Source organism: Gymnodraco acuticeps, unplaced genomic scaffold (assembly GCF_902827175.1).
Source record: "Gymnodraco acuticeps unplaced genomic scaffold, fGymAcu1.1, whole genome shotgun sequence".
In the NCBI taxonomy this organism is placed as follows: domain Eukaryota; kingdom Metazoa; phylum Chordata; class Actinopteri; order Perciformes; family Bathydraconidae; genus Gymnodraco; species Gymnodraco acuticeps.
In genome coordinates, this window is record NW_022989799.1 from 5,430,116 (window position 1) to 5,446,674 (window position 16,559).

Here is a 16,559-nt window from a genome sequence, read left to right on the forward strand (position 1 = left end):
AGTGTTTGTTGTTAAGCTAGCTTGTGGAAGACATTTGTGACATGACGCAGGAATGAGTCCTAAAAACAAAAAAGGAGTTAGCATTTAGCTTTACTGGTTCCCTCGTCTCCTAATCAATGTTTGTTTGAACGTGTTTATAGTTCGAAGTCTGAAATAAGCTCTGTGGTAAACACAAGCTAAAAAGATTTTCAAGTTTTGTTCTACGACATAAAATACATCAGTAAAAACCCCACAGGTGAATGTCTAAAGTTTCTGTTTCATAAAAACGGTGGTTGCTAACAAGTGACTAAATGAGACTACTAAATGCCGCATATAATAGTCAGCTTTTTACTTCGGGAGATGGCATTGATGCTTAAAAGTTCATGAAAGTGATTTTAATATGTAGAGATTTTTCAGATGAATTAAACGTTTGAGTATCATAAACGTGTGTTTGCCACAGATCTTAAAAAAATAAAAAATTCAGAAACCCAATAGAAAATCCCATTGATTTAAGGCAAGGGAGCCATGCTAACTTTCGGGTTAGCCTACAGAAATGTGTCACTTTAAGGTTTTCTTGTCCCATTTTCACAGACTTGACCTACAGAGCCACAGAATTTTTTTACAGCCATTTGTAAAGGCTAAATTCAAATCCAGGTGAACTGATTTTCATTCGTAAAACATTTGGAGTACTCTCCGGTTGGTATAGGTATTGTTTCTTACCTGCCATGTCTGTGGCGAAGGGTCGGTCCGGTCTCCAGCCGGTGTACCAGCCCACGACTTTACCCCCAGATACCAGGGGCCGCTCGTACGCTCTGCCGCCTACAAATCCCACAGGCCAAACTGAAACACCTCGAGTACTACGCATCTGCAAAGAGAGAAGAAGAACAGATTTTAGTTAAGGGTGTGGTGGGGGTCAGATATTGCAGCGGTTCTCAAACTGTGTTGTGCGGACCTGCAGGTGGTCCATGAAAAAATAAATAATAATAAAGTACTTAAAAATAAGTACATATAAATGCAGATATTTGTTATTGTTAATTATGGACAACACTTAATTTCACCACTGGTTACCCATGGTTACGTGTGCGCGTGCAAAACCACAAACATAGATCGGTGGCTAGCATCAGGTTCTCTGAAGAGAAAAGAGGTTAACGTTACCATTAATGAAGATAATGAGAGTGAGTCGGAGGCATCTACAAGCCAGTTTGTTTATATATGTACTTATTTTTACGTTTAACATATGAGGTGGTCCGCAAAAATCCTTGATAATAAATAGTGGTCCACATAAACAAAACGTTTGAGAACCCCTGAGATATTGGACTGTTTATGAACAGCTGAGTTATTGTGTTGGAGTATCAGACGTATTTTTATTGTCTGTAGATGCATGTGTGTGTGTGTGTGTGTGTGTGTGTGTGTGTGTGTGTGTGTGTGTGTGTGTGTGTGTGTGTGTGTGTGTGTGTGTGTGTGTGTGTGTGCGTGCGTGTGTGTGCGTGCGTGCGTGTGTGACAGATTCTATTTTCCAACCCAGGCCACCCTGAAGCTTTTTTCAGACACCGCTCCTCATCACTCACTCAAACAGCCTCCAGCCAGTCGCTAATAACAAAACAACAGAACCAAACCAAATCAGTGAGAGCAGCACTGCATCACTGCGCACCGACATCACACTCCCTGCTAGCTTTTAACACCATGGGTTACCATGATTTTATACAGCACAATGTATAGAGAGGAGGATCAGTTCTGTTCCAGGCAATCCAAGCAATCCTACAGGAGGAGACTGGGCTGTATGCACAGAATAGCTAATTGAATAACATGGTCTGTAGAGAATTAAAAACACTAGCCAAAATACTGATAACTGTGAGCAAAAACCACAAGTTTGTGGGATATTTATCCAACCAGGTGAAGAAAATGTTCATTTTGATGTTTTATTGATTGAGTAAACTTTCAATCTGCCATTGACATTGTAATTAACGTCTGCTGCCTCCAGCAAAGTGCATACTTGTCAGAGCTCGATGAAGAAAATGAAGCAAATCTGTAGACAGAGCTGCAGGGCAAGCAAATGTAAAACACACAGTGACTGCTGACGGTAGTCTTGGCATTTATTCTTATAATACCTACTGTGCAAATGTCAGACAGTAACTACATATATAAAATAGTAGCACTGAGTTATAAAACACACACTTTTGAGTGAATAACAACAGATATTTGTGCTTAGGCCACATGCTGCAACAGCTAATCAAGAGCAGTACAAATCTCAAAATGCTAGTCAATTATTACATGGGCAACATGCTATAATGATTGAGATTTGTTTCCCCGCTGTTTTACATTACGAATTTCATGCATGATGAAGGGCCATGACTAAAACCCGACATCTCTAATTAACTCAATGCTAACAGTGTGCAGTATTTCATTTTCCTACACTGCTCCAACAGATGTGAAATTATTCTTATTCTCCCAGTCTGTGACTTTTCCCGAAAGTGTGTTATGTAGCACCCTCTGTTGTTAAAAATTGCCAATATGAAGTCAGATTGAAAAAATTGCCAGCGGGTAATATTTACCTTATAGTGATTCTTGCAGTGATTCTCGCGCTATTGATCTTGCCGCGAAAACATAAACATGACAACACCTGTTGTTTACTGCAGTTCCTCAGAGAGAGAGAGAGAGAGAGAGAGAGAGAGAGAGAGAGAGAGAGAGAGAGAGAGAGAGAGAGAGAGAGAGAGAGGTTCTAGTGTTAAATTGGTGCTCTCAGACACAATGGTGAACCATGGTTCTAAAGAGTTTGCAAATTTTGTTGTAGACATCTTGTTTTTTTTAAACCACAAGTGACCATTGATGTATAAAGAGAACTCGATACAGAGTCTATGAAAGTTGATGAGTGGCGCATGAAACCCAAAATGGATAAACTGTCGATTCAAATAGTGCCATGATCATCTGAGGACTTGGGCCCATAAAGCATGCACTCATGAGTTTTACTTAAGCCACGCCTCCAATCTGCTGGGTTCGCCTCAGACAAATGAATGGAGACAGAAAATAGATCAGGATTCGGCTTTTAGTGCATTTGGCAACTGTTAGACCCTAATCATTTAAGTAAGTGCTATAAAAGGGATCATATTGGGTTGTAGATTCAGCCCATAAAACATTATACGGTGATTTGCAGACATCTCTTTCTCATTGTAGAGATTCAAGGGTTTTATTATCATATTAGCATATATTATTAGCATATATTATTAGCATATATTATTAGCTACAGTGTAGTTATGACAATGAAAATTGTAGGTCCCATGCTCCTCCAACAATGGAACATATTATATAGGACATGGTGATTTTCGTCTTTTTGGGTGGAAACAGTATTTTTGGGCCCAATGACATCACAGACTGACACGAAATGATGTTAAGTACAGTCAATTTAATTGTTTATATTTATATTAAAAAGGACATATTATGCTTATTTTCAGGATCATATTTGTATTTGGTGCCTCTTCTACTTAATGTTCAAAACGCTCTATTTTTCTCATACTGCCTGTGCTGCAGCACCTCTTTTCACCCTCTGTCTGAAACCAGAGCCCAGTCTGCTCTGATTGGTTAGCTGGTCGGATCTGTTGTGATTGGTCAACCTCTTAGAGATGTGTTGTAAATGTCCCGCCCAGTATCACGTACAATGTGTTACATACACAATAGAAGTGTTACATATGATATAATTATGTGACGGAAGTAAAGAAGAGAGTCTTAGCCTTTGCAGACCTGCACAAAAACCTATATAACATACTATAGGAAAGGGAAACCCTAAAGAAGCTAAAACCGGTCTCTTTAAATCGTGACGGACCTGAACTCCTCCTCTCCTTTCTCTTCTCCCCACCTCTTTTGCCCCGTACCCTAACACCCCGCCCCTGAGCGACACCAGCAGCTTTGAAGCCCTCTTCCTGTTAATTCTGCAGCTGCTTAAGTTTGCCTGTCTGACAGTGACACACTTAGTTTCTCATTTGCTGCCGTCTACCTTTCTCTCTGAGGTCATTTTTCAAAGAATCCAGCTCCTCTGCTTTGTAGAGAGAACGATGAAAGGAGAGAGAGGCTGACTCGGTGTGTTTCCCAGATCATTTCTGGAGTACAATCGTTATTTTGGCTTAGTGATTAAGTCCTAGTTTGAATGCGTAAGTTTCCCTCAAAGCTCAGCACAACCTGATAGGATGGAAACTGGGTTCATCAGTACATGAATATATTTGAAAATGCTGGCTGGATTTACTAACATAGTGCCCACAAAAACAATTTACAAATAAATCTTATTCCCTGCAAGATACATCTGTCTTCTTTGAGCTCTGTCTTTTCCAAACACACTATCAACAAACACTTTGATTTGTGCTTGATAATGAAAATGGCCATTAGTATCTATAAATGCCAACTTTTCTTCAAGTTTTTATTTTATTGACATTTATTGATGTCATTCAATGATGTCAGAGTCTAATCATTATATGTCAGTATGATGGAGACAAACATCCACTGCGAATCAACCACGCTCAATCACAAAATGTCAATCAGAGACACAGACTCCTGAAATAACTATTTAAAGCTGCATTGATTGAATGTCACAAGAATCTAAAAATGACACATTAATGACCTGAAAACATGATCTCAAGGGGAAGGCTCATAAATAGAATGAAACATTTCAAGAAATGTTGCGTGTCAATTCGGCACATTTGAATTGTTCCCGTGTCGTAGTCAACTCAATAAGTTGGCCTTCCATCCAGCCTTACAAACTGTGTATACTTAAAAGGGCCCTATTATGCTTTTTGAGGTTTTCCCTTTCCTGTTGTGTGTTATGTGGGTTTTTGTACATTTAAATGGTCTGCAAAGGCTAAAATGTTATCATACAGAACAGTGAGTTTTGATCGCACAGGGATGACACTTATACCAATAGAATCTGTGGACTCTCTGCTTTTCATATGATATAGTTTGTGCAGATAGCATGAAGTATAAAATATCGCTACCAGTGCTGATTTAAACGCTTGGTGTTGGACTTGTGTTTTATTTAGGTACAAATATCTCTCTCTCTATCTATCTATAACTATCTGTCTATCTATCTATCAATCTATCTATCTATCTCTCTCTCAATCTATCTCTCTATCTATAAGGAACCGCAGTAGACAAAAGGTGTTGCTATAGCAACACGTCATGTTTACGCTGCATTTTCTATGAGGTAAATATTACCCGCTGGCGTATTTATATAGGTATAAATGGCAATTTTTTGGGCAATTTTTTCAATCGGACTTCATATTGACAATGTTTAACAACAGAGGGTGCTACATAACACACTTTCAGGAAAAGTCACGGACTGGGAGACTTGAATATTTTATTGAAAAGTTACATACAATCAAAAAACAGCTGCGGGTAAAATTGACCCCTTGGCGGTTCTCGTGTTAATATATCCTCTTTAAAGACTGATATATTCTCCTTTAAGCTCTTTAACAATAAATATGTCTCGAGCTGCTATATGTTAACAAGCTGCTCTCTAACTGTTTCTATCTGTCTTTTGGTAAGCAGATAGTTTACAGTGGGATTAATAAGAGATGTATTACTGTAAAAAGCTGCTTGCTGCTGCATGGAGACAAGATTGCTAAGAGCTACAAAAGGAGGAAACGCAATAAAATGTTTAATAACAGTCCATTGTATAGCCTAGTTATAGACAAATCTCTCAGAAAACTGCCTGCAGAGCATCTCCAGACTGCATTAACCAAGCGGGAGGAGAACAGTGCTCTGGCTATGTTGACAGCACATTTTGCTTACCCTCTTGTTGACTTTATTGCTTTCATGAATCCATTATAACTGGACTGTGGCCAGGCTACAGTTATCACTGTGTAATGTAAGTCTATCTATCTATGGTGGCAGTGGCAGAACATGGAAAATCATATCGAGGTGACAAGTGAATATTTGCTCCAGCATGTTTGAACAAGCAATCGAGACACAGAAATGATAAAGGGTGTTAGAAAGTCCGCATCAGTTTGATCAAGCTTGAAACTACAGGATATTACAGGAAGATAACAACGTTATATTAAATCAGCTTTGTAGACAGTTTTTAGGGTATCAGAAAGATACTGTGTTTAGGTCCTGATGCTGACTACAGAAGTTAGCTGAACGTTGAAGGATTTCCAGACAAAGCTGTGGGGTAATCAGTGTTTGAACAGATGGTACATTATTCAGCTTGGTGGCAACTGCTTTGCTTTTTTATGCCACCATCTGAGGATTAAAGCTGGGAACTGAAAACCTTCAAAGGTAGAACTAAAGGTGACAGAGCAAACGGTACATGCTGTTAAACAGTGATGCCGTGTTGGCAGGTAAAATGAAAAATAAAATAAAAAATCTGTCGAAGACCAGACACTAAGAGAACAGTACATAGAAAAAGGGGCTCACTAAAAGCAATTACAGGCAGGTACGGGCTTGTTTTGGAGAATAGTCTGAAGTTCTAGAGAATGTAAGTCTATTGATTTTGACTTGAAGCGGCTGGGATGAGGATCAACACCTCCAAACCTGAGGCCATGGTTCTCAGCAGGAAACCGATGGACTGTCCACTCCAAGTAGGGAATGAGTCCTTACCCCAAGTGAAGGAGTTCAAGTATCTCGGGGTCTTGTTTTCGAGTGAGGGAACAATGGAGCGTGAGATGGGCCGGAGAATCGGAGCAGCGGGAGCGGTACTGCAGTCGCTTTACCGCACCGTTGTGACGAAAAGGGAGCTGAGCCAGAAGGCAAAGCTCTCTGTCTACCGGGCCATTTTCGTTCCTACCCTCACCTATGGACATGAAGGATGGGTCATGACCGAAAGAACGAGATCGTGGATACAAGCGGCCGAGATGGGTTTTCTCCGCAGGGTGGCTGGTGTCTCCCTTAGGGATAAGGTGAGAAGTTCAGTCATCCGGGAGGGACTCGGAGTTGAACCGCTCCACCTTCGCGTTAGGGGTTTCACCAACTAATCGACTAGTCGACTACCTTTACCACTAGTCAGCGCTAGTCAACTAGTCGTGAAAAAAATTGAGGTAAACGAGGTGCTGCAAAATGCTCCAAAACATGTCCGATATTCTTATGTATGGCAGTACTTCAACAAAGATGTAACCAACTCCACAGTGAAGTGTCAGTTGTGTACAGCTGTACTGAAGTACAACAAAAATATATCTGCTATGCGCAACCATCTGAAGATGAGACACCCGATGCCGACAGCTAGCACTAGCAGTAATGCTAGCACCAGTGAGCAACGGACCGGCGTCAGCACAGGACAGAGGCAGACGAGCAGCAAGAAAAAACGGGTCTACAGTGATGCGGATGATGAGCTAGGGTTTACTGCCAGCGGACACTGCTTATCCCCACAATGGATAACCCACTGGAGTGGTGGGCAGAAGACGTGCACCGCGTCCCCCTTTTAGCCAAGCTTTCGAGGAGCTATTCCAGCCACAGGCACCCCGAGTGAGAGGGTTTTTTCCCTGGCAGGCAACACTGTCACCCGAAAGCGGTCAAGCCTCCTTCCCTCACATGTCGATGCGAGTTTTTTGCTGTCGATTTTGGTGAGTCCAGTTACTGTTTGTTATTTACTCAGCCATGTAACACAAATTAAAATGCAGTGTTTAATGTAACTGTATGAGTTCCAATATAAAAACAGTTGTACACCTCTCTTTGTGTGTCTTTATTATGACGTAACGACTAGTCGACTGCTATTTTGAAAAACGTGTCGACTAGTAAATATTGGTAGTTGTGAAACCCCTCCTTCGCGTCGAAAGGAGCCAGTTGAGGTGGTTCGGGCACCTAGTTAGGATGCCACCTGGGCGCCTCCCTAGGGAGGTGTTCCAGGCACGTCCAGCTGGGAAGAGACCAAGGGGTAGACCTAGGACCAGGTGGAGGGATTATATCTCTACGCTGGCCTGGGAGCGCCTTGGGATCCCCCAGTCAGAGCTGGTTGATGTCGCCAGGGAAAAGAAAGTTTGGGGCTCTCTGCTGGAACTGCTACCCCCGAGACCCGACCACGGATAAGCGGGAGAAGATGGATGGATGGATGATTTTGACTTGCTCATCTTGGCTGATAATTCTTCATATTTTGCTGAATGAAGTCAGGCTGGTACTTATTTCCACACCTAAAATATTGTTTTTCTAAGGAACCTTCCATATTAAAATAATTGTAATTAAACTGGTTTGAAGTGTTCTCATGTGATGCAAGATGAAAATACCAAAAATGACATGTACTGTGATGGAATATTTTGGATATATTGCCCACCCATACGTTTTTTTACTGTAGATACAATTTTAATCAGAAACGCAATTTCTATTTATTTAATTATTTTTAAAATACCTAACTCTTATCCACTTTAGAACTTCTTTAATGCACTTGCTCTTAATTATGTCTTACCGCCTGTATGATGTTTATGTTTGTCTGCCCTACTGCTTTCTATTACATTCTATTCTCATTATCTGGTGTTAAAAAAAACGTGTTAAAATTACATCTAACTAATTCTGGGACATAATGGATAAGTTATTAACTGTTATAACTATGTTGCAGTTTCTTAGTTGCATCATCAGCAGTTTCAATCTGAGATCAAACAAATGGTCAGCATCAATATGTCTGTTGAAAGCTGACCGCAGAACATTATGAATTAAAGATAACCAGATGTAATATGGAGCTGAAGATTTATTGAAATTGCCAGCAGAATGTATCTACTCTGAGTGAGGACTTGTGTGAAGCGAGAGCAGCATCCTGAGTTGGCAGCTCTGACTGCAGCTGTGCATTCATCCCTTTATCGGCTGAGTGCTAACGAGTGACTTGGTCCCCCTGTTTCTGGCTGCTTCCTAGGGTTTCTTTACTGCCAACTCAGGAGCTCAGGCCATGTTTTATTCATCCATTTGACTACCAACGAAAACGCTAACAAAACCGATTTCAAAACAGTCACTCCCAGTCTCCAGCTCTCATAGTTGGGAGATAAGGTAATTAAAACACATTCCTATTAACCCTATAGCTCCTGGGCTCTGCTAAGGTGTCCTTGAGCAAAACACCAAACTCCCAACTGCTCCCTCAGCCAGAACATTGGCAGCCTCTTCGCTCTGACACCTCTCCATTAGTGCATGTCTAGGTCCTGTGTGTGTGTGTGTGTGTGTGTGTGTGTGTGTGTGTGTGTGTGTGTGTGTGTGTGTATGTGTGTGTGTGTGTGTGTGTGTGTGTGTGTGTGTGTGTGTGTGTGTGTGTGTGTGTGTGTGTGTGTGTGTGTGTGTGTGTGTGTGTGTGTGTGTGTGTGTGTGTGTGTGTGTGTATTTCGGGCCTAAATCTTAATATTTACACAAATTAAACAGCAGTTTCAAACAATCCCCACCACTGCATGGAGCCACTGTATTGAGCCAAAGAAAAAATGTATACAATCTGTAATGTACTCCTGCAAAAAAAAGGCTTATATATTGGGAATACCCCTGGGCTTATCCTCATGATCATACTTGTCATCAAAACCAAACTCTGCAGACTCCCCCAGGGACTGGGTAAGGTAAATATAGTAACTGATGCTCTGAAAGCTTACAGTGCAGGGTTTTCTTGATATTAGGTATTTCTAGTCCTGAAGTGCCAAGGCTCCACAAGAGTACATTTCTCCCTGGGCTGGAGCAACATGACAGATTTGTAGGGCCCACACAATAAGTAATTTTTTCCCGTGAAGCAGGTACACCTTTTTTAATTCATGAACATACAGTTATTTTTATTCTATCCATTTTGGATATTATGTGACTTTTCCTGAGTTTTATCTTCAAAGTCAAAAATCATTAGAGCACACAACACCATGCCTAAGCTTTTTAATCTGTATACACACAACAATGTCTTTCCTTAAACTCTTGATTAACCTTAAAGCAACAATACAAACCAATTATCATTCTCACTCTGAACTCATAAAATACTGTTCCTGTGAGAAGTAGGCTAAAGTAACACACACACACACACACACACACACACACACACACACACACACACACACACACACACACACACACACACACACACACACACACACACACACACACACACTTTGTTTTAACCTTAAGCCCCCTTTCCAAACCTCAAGGATCCTTCATACAGTAGGACATTCTACCACCAACACCATCAGCTATTTGTATTGTTTATTTGAATACAACTGTGTATCAGACTCTGTTGTGATATTGTAATGTACCACGCACTAGTGAACCACTTAGCACTTTTAAAACGACTGCCACTTTAAGAATTTAAGATGCCGTTTTTGTGTGTGAGCCATATGTTGTGCTGTGTATGTAGAGTGTTGTTTAATTAGCCGGTGACATCAAGCATGTGCAACTATTAACTTCTGTCTCATACTGTATGCATATACCTCTATTCTGGAGCAGTTAATACCCTGACATAAGTTCAATTGAAAATACACTTTCAATGGAACAAGAGAAAACTGACATGTCATGACGCATCCATAACTTTCACAAGAAGAGAACCAGAGCATTGCAATAAAAACGTAAAGACCCTGGCCAGGCTGCCGTATTTAACGAGTAAGGAGTAGCAGCAAATGTCAGCACTAAACCAAATGTCTGGGTCTTACTCGCCAAGTAAAGATATTTTAGATCACATTATGAGTTTAGATTAAGGTATTGTGACACAGGCTCTTCCATGTGCTGACGATGCGCACTGGAATTTTACTCCGGGACGCTTAGAAGGAAAAACAATAATTGTAGTTCAGATACACACACACACACACGTTATATCTCTCACAGGCTCCGCCCTCTACCGGACTCTATGGGTACTACCTTACCCTGCGAGCATTCTCCCACTGAGACTTCTATAGACGTAGCCGGCCTTGGGCGGGCCTACCTGAATGCGCGCGCATCACACCGTATAAAAGGAGGCCTCACCTCCTGACTATCATCCTTTTCTCTTCAGCGGCGGAAGTGTTTTCACGGAGCTTAAAAAGACGAGAGAATAGAGAGTTATGGAGTCAGTTCTTGACCACAGGACCTGTCCGAAATGTCCTAACCTGATCGCGGGAGCGGATCCACACCCCTTCTGCTTCCTATGTATGGGGCCTGACCACGCCGTGAGCTGTATGGGCCCGACACCGGCATGCTCAGCCTGCCAGATGCTTCCTCGGCTCACACGTGAGCATCGTGGGCAGCATTTCCTGTCGGCGGAGGCCCCGCAGGAGGAGGTGGAGGATTCGGAGCTCGACGTCGTCGAGATGGGCGAGTCAGGAGAGGAGGAAGTGCCGTTCCGGTTCTCCCTTCCGTGGGGCCAGTCAACCCCGATTCCGGAGGAGGAGGACGAGGACGAGGACGCCTCGGTGTCTGGAGGTCTGACTCTCAGGTCTGCGCGGAGGGATTTCCCAGCGGTGATGACCCTGGCGGCGGAGCATGTAGGCCTACAGCTCCCCCCACCGCTGCCACCGAGGCCTATAAGCCGCCTGAGACAGGGGTATTACGGCCCGGTGCATCCAGCGCAGCCGACCTTCGTTTCGCCCCAGCTGCCTGATATATGGCGGTGTGTAGAGGCGACATGGCAGCAGTCATTTAAAACGAAGGCCCCAGTAGCCGCTATGGCAGGCATCATCAAGGTGGAGGGCCGCGCGGACACAGCGTGTTCGGGTGTGCCCCCCCCTTGATGAGAGCCTGGCGGCCCATCTGCTTCCGGGGGCGGCTGGTTGGGCGGAGGGTAAGCGACCCCTGCCCCCGCTGCCCCGGGACCGAGACACTCTGGAATATCTGGACAAGATGTTCAAGCTCGGTACGCAGATGGCGGCTGCAGCAAACAATCTCGGCGTGTTGGGCGTCTCCCTGATCACCCCTCAGGCAGTCGCCCCCGCCCTCCTTTCTCAAGAGGGGAGCGATTATTCGGACCGCGCTATAGGTCAGATGAACAATCTGATTCATGGCGTGGCCAGCTGCAGCAGGGCGGGGTGATTTCCTTAGGCCACAGTGGCGTCTCGTCACGTGTGGTTGGGACTCACTGCCCTATCTAAGAAGGACCGAGAAGATCTCCTCGGAGCCCCCGTGTCTACGGAGGGGCTCTTTGGGTCAATCTCCTTGGTCACCCAGCGCTTCAGCCGCCTGGAGGAGGAAAGGGTCCAGCTTAGCCGGATGCTACCTCCGGCCCCGCTACGTGCTCCTCCATGCATTTCCATGCAGGCGAGGGAGCACAGCGCGACAATGAAGCGGAGGGAGAGGCGCCGGCACGGGGGTCCCGTTGCTGCGGCGCCCTCCACCTCTACGGCCCATCCCGTGGTGCCGACATATCGGCAGCCACGGGGACGGGCTGCCCGACCTCGGCAGACTCCTCAGCAGCAGAGAGCGGCCGGGTGGTGTGCGCCGTCTGCCCGGAGCTGACTGGCGGGGGGAGGTAGCGTCTCGGCGGGGGGAGAACAACTCTTCACCCAGGACGCAAGGGTGAATCCCGCCTCCTCCCTATTTAATGCACAGATTCCGAGAAAAACTTTCAAAAATAAAGAAAGGGTTAATCTGTATCCAAGTCTAAGTGTCCTTTGTTTCCACAATGCTACACTTACACATGATGTCTGTACAAATTCCCCACTCGCCGCCCCAGTCATAACTCCTGTAAGAGAGGAGGCTAGTGGGAGTGCGCAGATGAGTGTGATAAAACGCAAGCAAAACTATTGTAGTGCTATACGTGTACAGGGGCATTATGGCCGGCGTATTGCTGTTAGGGAACACACTAAGCCTGGGGCTAAGACTCCAATTAATGCAATTTACCAGAGTGGTAAGAGTTGCATTATGGCAGCGCCCGCACTCACAGAGGAGCGCGTGGCGGTGCGTTCAGGGGCCTTAGTAGAAAGCACCACTCCTATAGGGACTCCAATTAATGAGGTCCACCGTAAAGGTGAGAACAGCATCATAAGGGAGCGCGCGCTCACACATGAGCGTGCGGCGGTGCGTACAAGGTCCTCAGTAAATAATCGGCCCTTTCTGTGTCGACCCTCCATGGGCAAATCTTCCCTTCACGGGGAGTTTTGCGGCGGGACGGGTCGCCAGAGGGTACCACAGCTTTATAGCTGCGGCTCCACAGCTGAGGGCATGCCCTTTAACACGGTGTTATGGGGAATGGAAACTCAGCTGTGTACTATCAAAGTGGATGGACAGGACGCTGAGACGGGGTTATTCACTCCAGTTTTGCAGCCTCCCACCCCCTTTTATGGGCATGCGAGAAGTGAATCTAGTCTCTCAGGAGGAGATGGGTTTCCTCGCAGCAGAGATTCAGGCTCTGGTGCAAAAACAGGTGGTATCTGTTGTGCACCCTCAGCGCATGGAAGAGGGTCTTTATTCCATGTACTTCCTGGTTCTCAAGAAGACAGGGGAATTCAGACCTATTCTAGATCTCCGCGGCCTGAATCGCCACATTTCCCGCAGGAAATTCTGCATGTTGACTGTGAAACAGTTACTGGGGCTTGTGCAGCCGGGCGATTGGTTCACCACCATCGACCTGAAAGACGCGTACTTTCATGTAGAAATTGCTCCAGAGCACAGGAAGTATCTGCGTTTTGCCTTCCAGGGAATAGCCTACAAGTACAACAGGCTGCCGTTCGGCTATTCCCTATCCCCACGCACATTCAGCAAATGTGTGGCCACAGCGCTTCAACCGCTGCGCGCACACGGCATGAGAGTTTTCTTTTACATAGACGGGAACCAGCAATGTTTTGCCCAGCACAATTGATCACACACCTGACCAAATTGGGCTTTGCGATCAATTGGAAAAAGAGCACCCCCATACCTCACCAACGGGCGCTGTATTTGGGTGTGGTGCTCGATGCAGGCGCGTCGCGCGCCACCCTGTCAGAGAGCAGACGTGCGTCCCTTCTTCAGGGGGTGCGCAGGCTGCGACAGGGGGCAATAGTGACAGCTTTTATTGTCATGCAGACATTGGGTCTCATGGCGGTTGCTCACATGGTGGTCCCGTTAGGGTTACTACATATGCGCCGCCTGCAGAGGTGGTTCTCCAGCCTGCGCTTGGATCCCAAGAGGCACAGGCGGCGGCTGGTGACCATCCCCCCCTCAGTGGAGGGCAACCTCCGGTTTTGGGGGTCTCCGGATCACCTCCGGAGGGGATCTCCACTGGGACGGGTGACCTCCTACATCACAGTGTTCACGGATGCATCCAGAACAGGATGGGGGGGGGACCTGCCTGAAGAGGGCTATAAGTGGGCGCTGGGCTCTAACAGAGTCTCGACACAGCAACCTCCTAGAGCTACGGGCGGTAGTGTTAGTCCTCCAGCATTTCAGGCCCCTAATTCAAGGGAGGCATGTAATGGTCAGGAGCGACAACAGCACCACAGTGGCTTACATCAACAGGCAGGGCGGAGTTCGATCTGCCGCCTTGTTGACCACAGCAGAGGAACTGTGGTTATGGGCTTCAGAGGTGGTGTTATCTCTGAGAGCCCTCCATATCCCAGGACTGGAGAACAGAGGGGCCGACCTCATGTCGAGGAGCGGCCCCCTGCCAGGCGAGTGGGTGCTTCACCCGAGGGTGGTGAAGCAAATCTGGGCCCAGTTCGGGAGAGCGGAAGTGGATCTGTTCGCCAGCCGGCGAAACAGCCACTGTGCCCTGTGGTTCTCCGTGGCTCGGAGCGACGACCCACCCTTGGGGGTGGACGCGTTTGCACACGAGCCATGGCCAAGGAAGCTGCTATACGCCTTTCCACCGCTGCGTCTCATTCTCCCCCTCCTGAGGAGAGTGAGGCGAGTGAGGCGAGAACGTCTGTCAGTCATCCTAGTGGCTCCGGATCGCGTTGGGGCGCCGTGGTACTCAGAGATGACACAGATGAAGGTGGGCCAGCCCTGGGCGGTTCCCCAGTTCTGGGGGACGATGTCTCAAGAGGCAGGTGCAATCGGGGCGTTACCCACTCTCGGCCGTCCTCTCCAGGTTTGGCTCCTGAGAGGGACAGGCTGAGACAGGGTGGATTGTCTGATAGTGTTATTCAGGCTATCCAGGCAGCTAGAGCTGGATCCACCACAGCCTGTTACAGGCCAAAGTGGCTAGGATTCCAGCGATGGTGTGAGGAACGGAGAATAGAGCCCCTATCTTGTGAGTTAGGCTCTATTTTATCCTTCTTACAGTTACTGGTGGACAGAGGGCTTGCGCATTCAACAGTGAAAGTGTATGCAGCAGCCATCTCGTCCTGCCATGAGGGATTTGGCGGCAGGTCAGCCTTTAGTCAACAGCTGGTGTCGCGGTTTTTACAGGGGGTCAGGAGGCTGCGCCCAGTAGTGCACGCCTCCACCCCACAGTGGGACCTGCCCCTAGTGCTCGAGGCTCTGGCCTCGGGGCCGTTTGAGCCTCTGGAGCTCTCCTCTCTGAAAGCATTGTCGTGGAAAACAGCTTTGCTTCTTGCCTTAACGTCAGCCAAAAGAGTGTCCGAGTTAACTGCTCTGTCGGTGCACCCGAGCTGTTTACAGATTCGGGGTGACCAGAGCGGCGCGACACTCAGACCGAACCCCTCCTTTGTGCCCAAGAGCCTAAGGAGTGCGTTCAGGTCAAGGGCTATTCAGTTAGGGGTTTTTAGTCTTCCCCCCCATGGTGGGACCAGGGAGGCTAAACTGCACCTCCTCTGCCCGGTGCGTGCACTAGCATGTTATGTGGAGCGCACGGCTGCCCTTAGACGTACCGAACAGCTGTTTGTGTGTTTCGGGGGCGGGGTGATCGGGAAAGCTCTGTCCAAGAAACGCCTGGCAGGTTGGCTCTGCGAGTGCATTGCACATGCCTACGGACAGGCAGGGAGAGCCTGCCCCACGGGGGTTCGTGCACACTCCTGTGGCTGCGTCAACAGCCTTATTCAACGGTGTGAGTGTGGAAGATATATGCACAGCGGCGTCTTGGTCGACGCCAGGCCCCTTCATAAGGTTTTATCTCTTGGACATGTCGGGCTCTTTCTCCTCGTCTGTGCTTGCGCGGGCAACACAGGACTGGTAGGGGGGAGGGGGGTTGTGGGTCAGTTGGCATCTGACCCCCTCCCCGGACGTAATGCGCCTTCGCTGTTCTCGGGCCTTCTGAGGGTCCCGGGAGGGGCAGGGGGGGCGCACTGGGCCCTTACAGGGCTGGAGGACTACTCTCCTCCTGTCGAGAGGCAGGAGGGGGGTAGCCCTCCACACTTTAGTCCACACACTCTGCACGTCAGTGTTTGAGTGTGGGACGTGGGCTCTGACGCTCTCCCTGTTATCCTTAGGGATTCAGGGAGGCAGGCGTGTAGTAAGCCCATTCGGGGCCGAGGGGGCTCTCCCCATCCGTCTATGGGCGGGGGGGGGGTCCCCCGGCACTGTTTTTTGAGCACACTTTCTGCGAGGTAAGCGCAGCAGGGTGTGCTCTGTCAGCCACAGCCCAGATTTCTCCTCGGTTACAACCGGGTTAAAGGAGAATGTGGGGCAGCAGCTGCTGACCATAAAAGCCGGTCAGGGGCAGTATGGTGGAATATTGTTGTTGGACGACAGTGCGCGTATACATCACGGCTCCACCCACTGTACCCATAGAGTCCAGTAGAGGGCGGAGCCTGTGAGAGATATAACGTCGGGTTACGTATGGTAACCCTTGTTATATTAGCACAGGCGGAGCCCTCTACCCAGGGCAC

General features: G+C 47.0%; 1 protein-coding gene across 1 annotated transcript in view; it reads right to left on the bottom strand.

Annotated features, from left to right (window-relative positions):
• The window catches only part of b3gat2 (beta-1,3-glucuronyltransferase 2 (glucuronosyltransferase S)), a 66,090-nt gene that overhangs the window by 30,893 nt on the left and 18,638 nt on the right, over positions 1–16,559 (bottom strand). Inside the window, exon 2 of the mRNA XM_034222539.1 lies at positions 700–844. Within this exon, the coding sequence (XP_034078430.1) occupies positions 700–844 (145 nt within the window). The remainder of the gene's footprint in view (positions 1–699; positions 845–16,559) is intronic.